The 15,175-nt window shown below is 41.4% G+C and overlaps 1 protein-coding gene and 1 pseudogene across 1 annotated transcript; both read right to left on the reverse strand.

Annotated features, from left to right (window-relative positions):
* Positions 1–1,179: 1,179 nt before the first annotated feature.
* LOC119892263 lies at positions 1,180–10,513 on the reverse strand (annotated as a pseudogene).
* Positions 10,514–12,752: 2,239 nt separating this feature from the next.
* Positions 12,753–15,107, reverse strand: LOC119892246 (outer dense fiber protein 2-like). The gene is made up of 4 exons (XM_038704422.1): positions 14,622–15,107; positions 14,348–14,510; positions 13,834–13,959; positions 12,753–13,047 (listed from the first exon to the last, which is right to left on the reverse strand). Exons 1-4 carry the CDS (start codon positions 14,720–14,722, stop codon positions 12,901–12,903), a joined length of 537 nt encoding a protein of 178 aa, XP_038560350.1. The 5' UTR covers positions 14,723–15,107; the 3' UTR covers positions 12,753–12,900.
* Between the last annotated feature and the right edge of the window lie 68 nt (positions 15,108–15,175).

The raw sequence follows: 15,175 nt of genomic DNA on the forward strand, positions 1-15,175 counted from the left end.
ATATGTAATTTCACATCATATCGGGCCATTATTTTCACCATCTCTCTGAACAAATAGTTGGAAAAGCTAGAGCAGATAATAAATAACCAACACCCAAAGATGAGTCTACTGGAGGAACTACAACCTTTAGATCTGGAGAAAGTAATTTGGTTGGTTCTGTTGCTCCACAGTGATTTTACAGTGATGGCACAGCATGTTTTGGGCATCACCCCTAAGCCTTAACGGCAGGAAAACGCTGTTAATATGACCTCAGAATCATTATAGATACGACTGTTCATGTTTGCCTTGTGTGTCTACATTTTACTGCTTCTGACATTTATCTGTAGACATTAATATAAAAAAAGGCTACATGAGAAACCTCCTCCCTTCTCAGGTGCATTTTATTTGCACATTAAAATCCTAAAAGAAATGTCTCCTCATTAGCTTAAAAGGACTAGTTTGCATCACTAATTGGCACCTCAGCTCCTCCAGTCACCTCCGTCCTTTCTTTTCCTAAACTCTTTTCCTTTTTCAGACTGAAAAATAATTGAATCAGTCTGTACAGGACAGAGCTGCAGGCTACGTCAGTTTAGTCTAAGTTTGTACCTGATGTTCTCAACATTGGACTAGTAGGCAGTAATAAAATACAGCTTCCAGTTACTTTCTATAAATTGAGCTAATGTTAAGTTACATAGCAGCTGTGTAGCTGCTGTAGAAGCTTTCCTGCTCAGCTGCGCAGTCTGAAGGGGAGATGTTAGCTAACTTAGCTTAGTCTTCACTTTTCCAGCAGGTGGGAAACAACAGACTTTTCTTGGTCTTGAGAAGCTGACAGACACCGTACATTTACTGCCAGAATATTTTCTTCCGCTCGCGTTCCCTGTCATTTTCTGCCGCTCGGACAATCAAACACTCGCTACGCACCTCCTGATTCAGAGTTGCGCTGCTCTTATATCACCAACTGTCACGTATGTTCTGAATAGAACGAGGAGAGGAAGCGAGCCGAGCGTTGAGTGCTGCAGTGAAAACATTTGTAGCGCATAGTTTAATGATCGTGGGAAAAAGCACCGCCGCTGCTGAATGCATATAGAGGAAACACTGCAGACCGAGCTGAAACTTTTCAGAGCTGATGATGATATTAGACGAAATGGTCAGACTTTACCCCTCATCTGCATATTCAAATGAGTCTGTGCCATATATTTTGGATTAATATTATGTTTAAAAAGAAAAGAGAAAGAGTACAGGACTCACCTCAAGAAAGTCAAACAGGAGGGTTGCCGTGATGTCTGCCAGAGGCTCCATGTTGAGCATCTGAGCCAACCAACGCCAGCCGTGGTTCAGACCGTGAGGAGCACACTGAAACACATCCCATAAAAAGTGTTTTACATTTCAACACAAAATCACTGTAACACAGATCCAAAGGTCTTAAGAGTTTGAAATAGTGTGGTCACTGTGATGGAGTGAACAAACCGTTCAAACACAGGAAGTGAGACAGTTTTTACCCCCTGCTTGGAGCCGTAGGGCCACCTCAGCTGGATAATGGCGGCGTAGAGCCGGATCATCCCAGACATCCTCTTCAGGAAACTGTCCTGACCTTCAACCCCAGAGTCGTCCACACGGTAACCAAGAATCCTGATGACATGAGGATTATTTTTGTGATTAATCAAACATAACAACTGAGTAAAAGGAAGGTGCAGCAACACGTTTCTGTCTCCCTGACCTCTGATATTCCTCCACAGGCATTCCTTCCTTCATCGGAGGGTAATGTGGGACCGAGTACGGACATTTCTTGTGCAGGTGGGCGAGGATGAACCCTCCCACTTGTGGGTGCAGCTCCCAGACACCAGAGGCCACCACGGCAATGGGGAATGCGGCTTCGTGGTGAGACGCCACCTCCTCCTCTCCTTGTTTCTATGGGGGAAAATATTTAAATCAGGAAAATGAATCCCAGGGGAGTTTTGTTATGGCTTTTGTTTATTTGTACAGATTATAGACTAAATACTGAGGATATGATTGTTCTGTGTTACTGGTACGCACACTGCAAGAGTTAGAGCTTTCATTTCCACTGTTGTCACCTACTATATCATAAAAGAGGATATCACACAGATCTTATTTATTCTGCTACTAATATAATTAACAACAGCAATGTAAATGCTCCGTATTTGTATAGTGCCTTTCTAGTCATTGCAACCACTTGAAGCACTTTAACACTATATTGCATCACACACATTCATAGCCAACAATTCAGGGTTCAGTATCTTGCCCAAGGACACTTCGACATGCAGTCTGGAGGAGCCGGGGTTGAACTGCTGACCTTCCGATTACGGGCAACCCGCTCAAACTCCTGAGCCACAGCCGCCCGTCAGTCTCTGGGTGAAATTGAGGTCTGTCTTTATCACTTAGCAGGATTACTAGGAACCTCCTCGAACCTGGACCAAAGTTCCAGTTGCACTAAAATATATACATCTATTGAGGGCGGCAAATAATAACTGATTTTTGATTAATTTGTCAATGAATTAATCACCCATTATATGTGGATAGTGAAAGATCACAATTTCTCAAGTTCAGTTTTGTTTAATAATAATTTGCAGTGCCAAAAAATGGTGATTCAAAAATAAATGTTAGAAATCTTTCAGTTAGGGTCATTAAGGAAAAATAACATGGTTTTAGTTATTTTTTTAGTTTTTCCAGTAGCTCCGAGATGATCACACAGCACCAAAGTAACTCACCACAAACTTCTCAGCCAATTTGTAGCTGACAAAGTTCAGACCCTGTGGATGCTGAGAGGTGGAGACAGATTTCCCCCCAGACATCACCGCCCGCCCCGACAGCAGCTTGTCGATCTTGTCAAAGATTTCTTGGAGCTGCGATCCCGAGTTGCTGGAGATTTGACTGACGGGGATGCTAGCGCTTTCTGGAGCTCCAGCTTCAGCTTCTTGGTCTGAGTCCAGAGAAGAGACACAAAACCATCCATAAATACTGTAAATGTTACATATCACCATCACCTACATACTTTTTGTGATCTGACCAAAACGTGTCCTAAACACGGAATAAAAGACTGTCTTTACTTTTCCTGTGATCATATAGTTATAATTTATATAAAACTTTGTACCTATTTTAGCCTGTATTTCACTTAGGCTTGTAGTTCTTGTTTGACTGAAACATCTCCTCTCTGACCTCTAAACTGGCACAAACAGTAAAGATGTACAGACGACCGCTCTAGTCTTTTAATTTGTAAAGCAGTTTGAGCTGCATTTTGTATAGAACCTCAGTCGTGCAGTAAAAAAAATAAGATATTATTATCATCATCATCATCAAAGCACAAACTCACCTGGGTGTCTTTTGGAGAGTTGAGTTGTTCAAAGGACTGAGCACACCGAGCAGCCGACTCCTGCAGCTCCTTGTACCATTTCAGTGTGCTGTCTTCAGCACTGTTCTGCAGCCCTGTTGGAACCATCAAGTGTTTTAAAGTACTCACGGTATTACGTATGTCTACATTACCAAACAAACATTAATTAGTAATGCTCTAGTGAATGCAGTCCTTTGAATTCATCCATTCACATCTTAAGAGTTAAAAAAACAAAACAAAAAAAGTATATTTCTTAAAACTGCTCTAAAATATCCGTGTGTAAAAAAAAAAAAAAATCAAAACTTAAGTGACATAGAAGTTGTCCCAGGATGAAAATTATAAACTGCTTTAAGCCAGGCTCAAAATATCTGCCATCACCGCTGGTTGGCACAAAATGCATTCTGGGATACTATGCTACCTAGTTCACACATGTCAGATACCAAACTTTCCTTGATAAAACCGGGGAGAAAGAACACTTCCAGGATTTTGGACTGTACTTGTCTACATGTGGATACAAACAGTACAAAGTCTTTCACTGATGATGTTTCACAAGTACAGTCAAGGTGGAATGATCTGTGTTACTCTACAGCAGGGCTGCAACTAATGACCATTTTCATTGTTGATTATTAGTTGTTTGGTCTATAAAATGTCATAAGAGTAATAAAACCAGAAAATGGTCTCATTCAACAAGCTGGCATCAGAGACTTACCATTTTTTTTTCTTTTAATAGTTGACAACTAATCAATGCAGTTCTACTCTAAAGCCAATTAATATAATTTTTTCCTGCTTATAGGTTGCTATGAAGATTTTCCACCATCTGGTAGAATCATCTTAACATCTTGGATCTGTGACTGAAATGAGTTCTAGGTGATATCCGTGACCCATAGCATATGATCCTGGATCCGAACAATTATCTCACCTTTCCTCTCCTTCACCTTCTCTTTGGCCGACTGCGCTGCCTTCTTCTGCGCTTCCTGTTGCACCTGCAGCTCCACCTGCTTCCGGCGCTGCTCTTCCTCCTCCTGATCCTTCTTCTTCTTCTCTTGAGCTTTGGCGACCTCCTCCTGCATCATCCTGATCAGCGCCCTCATTTCGTGGAGTGCTCGCTCCGCCACGGTCATGTCCTCCACGCTAGGAAACTCTCCCTGGGAAAATTCACAGCAGAAAAGGTTACACCAGTCTGATGAGCAGGTTGATACATCAGAGATCAAGTGATTCATACTGAACTGACACCTGAGAGCCGCTAGAAAGAAAAACAATACATGTTCTATATATAAATATACAGAACCATTAGTATCTTTTAAGTTATTAAAAACAACATCTTCACACACCGACCATAAGGTGTACGGCACTTTGCACACTGAATGAAATATTTAAAGCTAGCTGGAGCTCAAACAATCAGTTGATTGACTCAGTCCACAGAATATTCATCAACAATTTCTCCTTTCAGTCATCTGGTTCCAGCTTTTCTTATGTGAGGAGGATGTATTGTCATTGTAAATTAAATATTATTAGATTTTGGACTGGTTGTCAGAGGAAAAAAACATTTTGAAAATCTTACATATTACAGACAAAAGTATTCATCGAAAAAAGTATGATAGCAAATGAAAAGGAAAAAAAAAAAACCTTGATGGACGACATGCTAAAAAAAAAAAATCGTAGTGTTCAGCAGATATGCCGATATGTGTGTTAGTGGGAATGGTAATTTTTACATTTCAAAATTCATTTCATTCAAAAAAGAATATATATAAAAAATTATTTGAAACGAGTATGCTCACTTAAGTCTGGAGAATATTATTTGTAGTAGAACCAAGACGTTTTGTTTATAATGAGATGTTGTGACACATTTTACAGTCATCAATAAATTCCTGCAATTTGGATAATGCACTTGGCCATATTGTGATTTTGATAATATTTAATTAATTGTTCAGCCCTAAAGTATGTTTATGAAAAGTCTGAGTGATCATTTTACGGTCTACTTTTATATCATCTTCCAAATAAGTTTGGCCAACCTGTGGGTTTGTTTCCAACCTGTCTGATCGTTTGTTTCTTCACTTAAACTTGTGAGTACAAAGTTGCAGCTACTTGAAATAATTGCCAAAACACCAAAACATATGAGCCAATGTTGTAATAAACTGGAATTATCCTTTAACACAACCACAATAATTTTCCATCTCTCTCCTTGTCAGTGTAGGAAGGGCCCTGATCCGAACCTGAACTTTTCCCATCAGCAGTTAAACTGACCTCTGCTGTCTTTCGCACCACCTCGGACACCTGGGAGCACAGCTGGTTTCCGCGCATGCTGTAGGAGCTGAGGCTGGCCGACGGGAGATCAGTTTTGCTGGATGGCTCCAGCAGCTGGTTGAGCTGCAGGATTTCCTCCTGGATGGTGTTAAGGTTACGCAGTCTCTCCCTGCCCTCTGCCTGTCGCTGCCGCTCGAGCTCTGCCTCCCGCAGGCGCTGCTGCTCTGCCTCTCTCAGCCGCAGATTGAGGATCTGCAAAGAGGAGAAAGGAAACGTGTTTATAATGTACAAAGCATGCAAGGCTGCTAACAGAAGCCTTTCTAAACTTGTGAGTTCAGATGAATCACAAGCATTGCGCGGCTAACTTAAGACAACAACCTATTGTAACTCCCCTCCCTGCCCCACCGCTAACTGTTCAAAACATAGTCGGAAGCGCCACCGGAGCACCGAGAGAATGGCGGTGCTCTGCTGTCATGCACCTCCAAAAACTGCTTTTTAACGCTATAATATCCTTTGTGGGGTTTATCAATGGTGATAAATGATTCGAAGTATGTATTTTATGAACATTTAGAGTCGTTAATGAATTATTACACTAAGTAGAAGTATCATTCCTTATGATTCAGCTAGTGTGCAGTGATAACCGCGATTCATCAGTGTGGAGATTTGCATCCACCTCTTTTCAGCATAAATCAGTGTTACCACCCGCGAGGTGCATGCAATTCTCGGCAGGCATGCAGAATTTGGCACAACACTTGTTGCTCTCTGACAGAGAGACAATGGCAGCAGGTTGAAGCAGTAAGACAGAAGAAAACTGGGAGAAGATAAGGTAGATCTGGGTTTGGCTCGCTGGCCATTTAACATTTTAACGCTGTTTCTGTGCCTTTTGTTGTTCAACTTTTCATAAAGCCTACGTGCCTGTAAGTTTCACTTTTCGTCAACCACCAATCACAGCCTGGATGGGGCATCAAATCATAAATGTTGAATAATATGATACACGTTTGTTCTTAGCATTAACCAATTAGAGATCAATGTAGGGCCGTTTTCTCACACAAGGATTAAATAAATAACCCACAGAAAGGAAACCGCTGTAACTGGATTTAATGTTCAACTAGTGGTAAAATAGTAAGCTATTATATGAAGTTATAATGAATATAGTAATTAATATAGGTTATTATTGTTATACTAACAGTATTACATTTATTCATTTAGCTGACGCTTTTATCCAAAGCGACTTACAATTGTTATTTATGTCAGAGGTCGCACGCCTCTGGAGCAACTAGGGTTTAAGGGTCTTGCTCAGGGACACACTGGTGGATGGCTTACAGTGGGAATTGAACCCTGGTCTCCCACATCATAGGCAAGCATGTTATCTATGCGCCCTCACCACCCCAGTATACTATTAGCCGAAAATTATACTGTTTATTTAAAGTTATAATATTATACTAATAGACTCATGTATAATAGTTCCTCCTCCAGGTTGTAGATAGAGACTCTGCATTAGACAGATCTACATTGAGCCGGTGCCAGATGCCAATATTTGCTCCTTCTAGCTGCCTCCTCTGTAGAGCAACATGCTCCCTTAGTTTTGTTTTACTAGTTATTGTTACTATATGACTTTCTCCAAATCGTGCAGCCCTACCACCTACACATACTTTCAGCAAAGACAAGGATACTGTGTGAGTGTGTGATGTCGCTGTTTTAACAGAATCAAGTACAAAATATGACAGCATGTGGTAGTTTTCCTGACAGCAAAAATATGTCGTAATAAATAAAATCCTATCACACCGTTTTTACAACGCCTATAATAATGTAATAGTGCCGTATCCTAGAATATAGAATAGTTATCCCTCTGTAGACTAAGCTCTTGTCCACTGAACAAAGAAAGTTTTTTTGTTTTTATTTAGTACAATTTATTAATTAAAACATGAATAAATTAACAAATAAGCCCCTCATTTGCAGCTTGTTTTGTAAATGAATGAATCTGCACATATCTGAGGAGCGCTGTTGCCATGTTTGTGAGGACCTCAGCGGTGACAGCATGAGCTTGATTTTTGCCCAAAGTCTATCTTTTATTATCAGTAATGAAACAGTTAGGGTAACTATGGAGCTCTCCTAAATATCAGCACAGATAATACTTCCTAAGTTTATTAAGTTGAATTAATTTACTGTGAGACTTAAGATTCATCACTCTAAGTTTGTTTTGCCAGTATGGAATAGTTTTCCACTCTGAGATCCCTGTTAAAAAGCACAGACTTTACAGTGCTTCCAGACCTTTAAAGCAACCATCTTTAGGGTATCACATTAAGTATCCTTTCTACATGTAGTCTGATGATCATACCTTCATTCTGTGTCGCTGCTCTTCCTTCAGTTTCTCTTGACGCCCGATGCTCTCTTTAGTTCTACAGTGCAGAAAGTGGAAGAGTTTTGATCACACGTAACAATTTAGAAATGTTCCAACATCATTAAGACTTGCATCCTTGCCGGTGCTTCTTACTCTCTGTCCATCATGTCCCTCATGCTCTGGTACTCCTGCCTCTGCTTCAGCTCCATGAACTCCTCGAAACGTTTCAGCTGCTCCGACTCGGAGTTTGCCACCGCCGCCACCAGCTTCTCCTGCATTTCCAGCCGCAGTTTGAGCGCCACCTGAGCCGACAGATTTCAGACATCAACTAGGTGAGACTGATACAGGCAGCATTTTATCACACAACCGTTAAGTTGTTCTTATGGGATAATTAAACATTTTCTTTTATTGTTAATTCTTATTTTCTATGACTTACAATACTTTTTCTTTCACCCTCTTTATTGCGAAAGTTATGCACCAAAATACGAAGGCATTCTTGTTAGTTGAAAATCTACTGGGATTCTGATTAAGAGTCATTGTGTCTGACCTTGGCCTTTTCACGCTGCTCATCCTCAAATTTGATAATGAGACCAGCCGTCTCCATGGCTTTGGGTGACAGCAGGGAGATGGTAGGTAGTGATGCAGGACTGGAAACTTCGCTGACACCTGCCTCTGGATCTTCATCCTTCGTGTTATCACTAACAGCCTGCAGCACATAAACGTGAGGAAAAGATTAAGTCACACATTCAGACATGTAGATCCATTCAGAGCTCCAACAGAGTCACAGAAAGTAATACAAAGTGTGCAGCTGTTCTTGTTTTATAGGGATGAAAGCATTAAACCAGCTCCACAGATTATTTAAATATCCAATTGAAAACAAACAAACAAAACACAGGGAATCTGCTGGTTATAATAGTCACCAACAATAATGCACAATTATATCAACAACTTGTCTGTTTCAGTAATATCCTTGCAAACTCAAACTTGTTTGTTGCCACGTATCATGATGACTTTCTGAAACCAACTTTTTGTTATACATATACTGTATATCTACTCCCTGGAAGCAAACACCCAAATACCACTAAGCTCAAAAAAAACCCTGTCAAATGACACAAAAGTTACTATGTGGACACTTCCTTCAATCCAATAGAAGTGTACAGACTCTGACACACTTCTTTCTCACATAGTAAAAACACTGAAAGATCAGCATGTACTCTAGAAAAGAGACTTTCCTGGTCACTCTCGGTCCTTAAAGGCGGGGATGCAGAAAGTGCGGCTTGCTTAGCGTTGAGGTCAGGGATGGATCCTGTGGATGAAACTGAGGCCGAGATCTCCTCAGGGCTGGAGTTTCCGGAGATGGAGCCCAGAAAGCTGGAGGTCTGCAGGGGCAAGGAGCCGAGACGCTCCAATATGATCCCAGAATGCGAGGACAAGCTGAAGGTCTCTTTACAACCAGTCAAAATATGCTGCAAGAAGACAGAACCATCATCGAGTGTGTTTAAATGCACCAGAAAGGTGTAGAGGGGGAAAAAAGCAATTTATAAACAACATGTCCCTTTGAAATGTAGTGGAGTATAAAGTAGCATAAAATGGAAATACTCATGTGCTTGAGCAAATATACCTGATCAGCAGTGGTGGAAGAAGTACTCAGATCCTTTACTCAAGTAAAAGTACCAACACAGCAATCTAAATTCAAAATCCTACTTAAGTAAATAAGTATTATCAGCAAAATGTACTTAAAAGTATCAAAAGTCAAAGTATGCCAAGACTGATGCATCAATAGATAACTGTTGTAGCTAGTTAATGCTAGTTTTAACTACTTTATTTACAGTTACTAGTTTTGTCCAGTGGTTCCCAACCACTCTTAATGGTCACAATATAAATCTGTGGGGTCACAGGCCAAAAAACTTTAGCATAATATTTAAAACGCATCTCATTTGTTTTCTATCTGAAATCTTAATCTAAAAAGTAACTATTAACGAAACCAATATTTTAATCTAAAATGCAGTGGATGAGAAGTATAAAGTGACATAAAGGGAAATAATAAACGAGATATGTTACAAGTAACGTTACAGCCCTTAAAAAGATGTCACTGCTGGGAAGACCAGCACATATTTGTCCACTCATTCACCAAACAGCTCGTAGCCTGTTAAACTCAGTGGAAGACTAAGTTGCTTCATCCAGCTTAATACTATTAAGTTAGGTTAGCAAACAATTTGCTAAATACGTTGCCTAACTAAAGACTTGGTGATTTAGCAAACTGTGGTGGGACTATCCTCATTGCAGATCGTCCTGGTAGAGCTAAATGGTAGAAAAGTCACTCTAATAAATTAATTCGTTAAATTATCTAGCTAGCTAAACAGGCAGAGACAGCTTGGCTAACTAGCCATTCGTTAGCTAATGTCGGAGTTCGCTGGCGTCAACTCACCTCGCCCCTTTCTGACCAGTACGGGTCGAATGAGATTTTTGCCTTTGGTGAATTTTTTAAGGCCTCTAAAGTTGCCCATCGTAGGTTTTCAGCAGGCATGACGACAGAGCGGTAAACAAAACCCAAACTACTTGATAGCGTTTGGCGAAGTTTTGAACCGCCGGATGAGGTTACATAAATTACAATCCGACGACAAACAGCCCGCCTACAACCGAGACGCTCTTCCGGTTGGGCCATAACCCTTATAATATGTTGTTATTGATCTAATAAAATAGCATTGCACACGACAAAACCTTAAATGCAATAAAATATTTATTTTACTATTGTATTTCCAGTCCTTCTAGCGGTCCCTGTTTTTTTTAAAGCTGTCAGTCCATTATTTGTTTGCTTTCAGATACCTCTCACACCAAAACCTCTCAAACACTGACAAAACTGCAAAATCAGAATCAGAATAAGCTTTATTGCCAGGTATGTGTACACATACGAGGAATTTGACTCTGGATTGTACATTGCTCACGATGTGCTTACTCATATAAAATACAAAATCACAATAATAAAAATCAGACACAGACTTCAGTGTATACACACTATGAACAAAAACAGACATCACTGCAGATCAGTGTGAGATGGATCTCAGTGATGTTTCCTGCCCATTTCCTGACTCTGGAAAAGTCCTGAATGGAGGGCAGGTTGGCACAAATATCTTTTCTGCAGTCCTGACTGTCCATTGTAGTCTGCTCCTGTCCAGTTTGGTGGCAGATCCAAACAGACAGTGATGGAGGTGCAGAGGACAGACTGGATGATGGCTGTGTAAAAGTGGATCAACAGCTCCTTAGGCAGGTTGAGCTTCCTGAGCTGGCGCAGGAAGTACATCCTCTGCTGGGCCTTCTTGATGATGGTGTCAGTGTTGGGCTCCCACTTCAGGTCCTGGGAAATAGTGGTTCCGAGAAATCTAAAGGATTCCACAGCAAACACAGGGCTGTTGAGTATGGTGATGAGGGGCAGAGTGGGGGGGGGCTCCTCCTGGAGTCCACGGTCATCCCTATAGTTTTGAGTCCACAGTGTGTTAAGCTCCAGGTTGTTCTGACCACACCAGAGAGCCAGCTGATCAACCTCCCGTCTGTAGGCCGACTTGTCACAGTCTCGGATGAGGCCGATGACTGTTGTCAGCAAACTTCAGGATTTGACAGATGCGTCTCCTGAGGTGCAGACGTTGGTGTAGAGGGAGAAGAGCAGTGGGGAGAGCACACACCCCTGGGGGGCGCCAGTGCTAATAGTCCGGGTGCTGGATGTGATGTTCCCCAGCCTCACCTGCTGTCTCCTGTCAGTCAGGAAGTTTGTGATCCACTGACAGGTGGAGGCTGGCACAGTGAGCTGGGTGAGTTTGGTGCTGAGGATGTCCGGGATGATGGTGTTGAACCGAGCTGAAGTCCACAAACAGGATCCTTGCATATGTCCCAGGAGAGTCGAGGTGTTGTAGGATGTGATACAGTCCCAAATTGACTGCATTATCCAGACCTGTAGGCAAACTGCAAGGGGTCCAGCAGCGGGCCTGTAATGTCCTTCAAGTGGGCCAGCACCAGTCTTTCAAAGGATTTCATGACTACAGATGTCAGGGCGACAGGCCTGTAGTCATGTAGTCCAGAGATGGAGGGGTTTTTGGGGACCGGGATGATTGTGGAGCGTTTGAAGCAGGAGGGAACTTCACATAGCTCCAGTGATCTGTTGAAGGTCTGTGTGAAGATGGGGGCCAGCTGGTCTGCACAGATTTTCATGCAGTGTTGGAGTGGGGGGAGAGGTGACTGTGGGCTTTTCAAACCTACAATAAAAGCCATTCAACTTGTCTGCCATTGTTGAATACTAGCAGAGTTGGGGGATGGTCTCCTGTAGTTGGTGAGTGTCCACAGGCCTCTCCACTGATGCAGGATCGTTGGCTGCAAAGCTGTTATTTAGCTTTTCCGTGTAGCATCTCTTTGCTGCTTTGACTTCTTAAGTCAGCGTTCCTGGCCTGGTTGTACAGGACTCTGTTCCCACTTCTGAAGGCCTCCTCCTTGGTCTGTGAACCAGGGTTTTTGGTTGTTGTATGTGCGGAAGGTTTTAGTCGGCACACACGTCCTCACAAAAACTGATGTAAGATGTCACAGTGTCACAATTTAAATTTAAAAGCAATATTTGCATTTCATTACTGTATTATTGTGTTATTGTATAAGTAAGCACATCGTGAGCATTGCGCAATTCAGAGTCAAATTCCTCCTATGTGTTCACATACCTGGCAATTAAGCTGATTCTGACTGAGAAAGAATATTTTGAATCATTAAGTTCTGGCATAAGTAAAACAAAAATTATTATCTTTTTTGGACGATAGATAGTTATTTATTCAAAAGAATATAAATACATTTCAGGCAACTAAAATATAAGAATTTCCTTTAAAAAGTTGTTTATTAATTTCATAGATAGCATATAAAACTCTCAGGTCAGAAGTAGTAGTGAATAAATGTCATTTAGGTCTACTACAATGCTTTGGGAATGGATGAATGCTGGTCAGGTTGGAGGATTTTGCAGTCAGCTTGCAAGCAAAGAGTCACCAAACACGTTTCCATATGAGGTTTTGAGAAAATTAACATAGTTGTGCAGGCTGCGGTTTGTAGAGTCTGACTGCTCCAGTCTGTCCTTCATGTTCTGCAGCTGACTCTGGAAACGACGCTCCATCTAAAGAAAAACAAAACAATGCTTTTTAAAAGAATCTTGATTTCCACTGTTACATTGCACAGCAGTTATAGTATGAGAACTAGTGAAAGACCAATTAATCCTGCCGATATCTGACATTTTGAGATGATGGGAATCGGCCTGCACTCATGAGGCCACAACATATCTGCGTCACAAGGGGGGCACTAACATCATTGGACAGCTCCCCCTTTGTGAGTTTTGAGAAGATGGTGAAAAAGTTAGTTTCTGAGTCACCATTGTCTTTCCAGGGCGGCGGTGCAGTGGTTGGCACTGTCGCCCCACGGCAAGGAGGTCGTGGGTTCAAACCCCGGTTGCCCTGGCCTTTCTGTGTGGAGTTTCCTCCCACCATCCAAAGACATGCAGGCTAGGTTAATTGGTGTCTCTAAAATTAGGTGTGAATGTGAGTGTCTATGTGTGGCTGGGATTGGCTCCCGTGACCCTGTACGCAGGATGAGCACGATGGTACCATTGTCTTTCCTAAGTGTTACATGTTTCTCCCATCCTAAATGACAGCTAATCGAATCTAAAACCATTACTGGCATTTAAAATGTAGAAAATAATCCAGTTACTGTACCCCACTCACAAGTGTTTCATTTCATTAATTAATAAAAATGACATCTACTAATGACATTGTACTTTGCACGACTTTTCTATGTATTGATATCAGCATCATATATTGGCAGTAGGCCGACCTACTATCTAAATATCAGCATCAGCCACTGAAAACCCATATCACACCATGTGGAATCCATGGACATCCTAATGTACCTCCTCCTTGCTTCGCTGTAGCTGACTCTGCTCTGTTTTGGCTCGGCTCAGCTGGCTCTGCAGGTCCAAGGCTTTAGACTGAGACACTCTCTCTTTGGCTAAAACCCTCTGCATGCTGTTGTCCACCTGTAGGACAGAAAGAAAAAAAAAATTCCTCACTATGTTAACATGGACTGCAATATTCCAGTATTAACCCATAAATAAAACACTAAAATTGTTTATCATTATTCTACTTTTAGATTCATGATTGAGGAGCACTGTAGACATGTAAACACATCAAACCAAACAAATGTTAATTATTGGGGGTTTTGAGGCCTACACATTTCTTGTAGCTATAAAAAGTTAATGAAAAAGTTAAGAGATATCTTGTTTCAACTCCACTGAAACAATACAAGCAGCAAAGAAGTCCAGACTTGTGTAAACTGAGTGTTTCTCAGCACCAGTGTAAAGGTTGTTATGTGATGTTTTGTTCTGAGGACACTGATGGACACGTAAAAGATGTGACCCTATAGACCTGTATCTGAGCGTCGTCCAGAGTTTGTTGAAGCTGCCTGGACAGGACGCTGCACTCGAGGGTCTTCTCCTCCAGCTGCTGCTGAATGCTGCGGACACTGGCATCCTTCAAGGAGAGAGCCTGACACATCTCTTTGTTTTCTATCTTCATGTCCTCAAGCCGCCTACGCATGGAAATAATTTCTGTCACAAAGTGTTTTGTTATGTCGGCAAGCATTGTGTACAAGTGATACTTTCAACTTGGATGGATATATTAATTTTTATAGCGTCTGCACCGCTCTAAGTTGTGAATTTTCTCTTTGAGAACGTTGTTCTCCTCGTGCAGCAGCAGGTTCCTCTGCTGAAACGTCTCCAGCTGAGTGCCTTGCTGTTCCATCTGGGGAGGAACACAATTAACATGCAATCACTGGCCATATAACAGCAGTCCAGCCAGGAAGCTTATTGTACGTTATCCCCCTTTTCTCTCCCCTCAATTTCTCTCACCTTGTTGCTGCCTGCTTTCAAATAAATACCCAAAAAATATTTAAAAACAAAAGAAGAAACCCACTTCCATGCATTCATCCTGCATTATTACTGCCAATAGTTCTGTCTAGTCAAACTAAATTAGGTAGCTTGCAAGACTGTTTCTTGCAGCAGAAGACAGCTGAGAAGAAAGAGACTACATTAATTTTCTTTCCTCCTCTTAGAAAAGTGGAAAAAACTACTAGACACATTTCTTTTTTAATCATTGTACATCATTGTTCCATTTCCTTATTAATGGGATCAATTCTTTCATATTAAAAAACAAATGAAAGCTTTTATTTAACTTGAAGCAAAGTTCCCCTTCACT

This window comes from Micropterus salmoides, unplaced genomic scaffold (genome assembly GCF_014851395.1).
Source record: "Micropterus salmoides isolate LMB-PRFRI ecotype aquatic unplaced genomic scaffold, ASM1485139v1 Ms_hic_scaffold_7, whole genome shotgun sequence".
Taxonomy (NCBI): Eukaryota; Metazoa; Chordata; class Actinopteri; order Centrarchiformes; family Centrarchidae; genus Micropterus; species Micropterus salmoides.

Bases quoted from the DNA above. Each gene is read 5' to 3' on its own strand.
- LOC119892246 (XM_038704422.1), bottom strand. From the start codon at position 14,722: ATGGAACAGCAAGGCACTCAGCTGGAGACGTTTCAGCAGAGGAACCTG. The intron at 14,511-14,621 runs GTGCAGACGCTA...TTCCATGCGTAG, and splicing joins AAAATTCACAACTTAGAGCG to GCGGCTTGAGGACATGAAGA. The intron at 13,048-13,833 runs GTACATTAGGAT...GTTTTTCTTTAG, and splicing joins TACAGCGAAGCAAGGAGGAG to ATGGAGCGTCGTTTCCAGAG.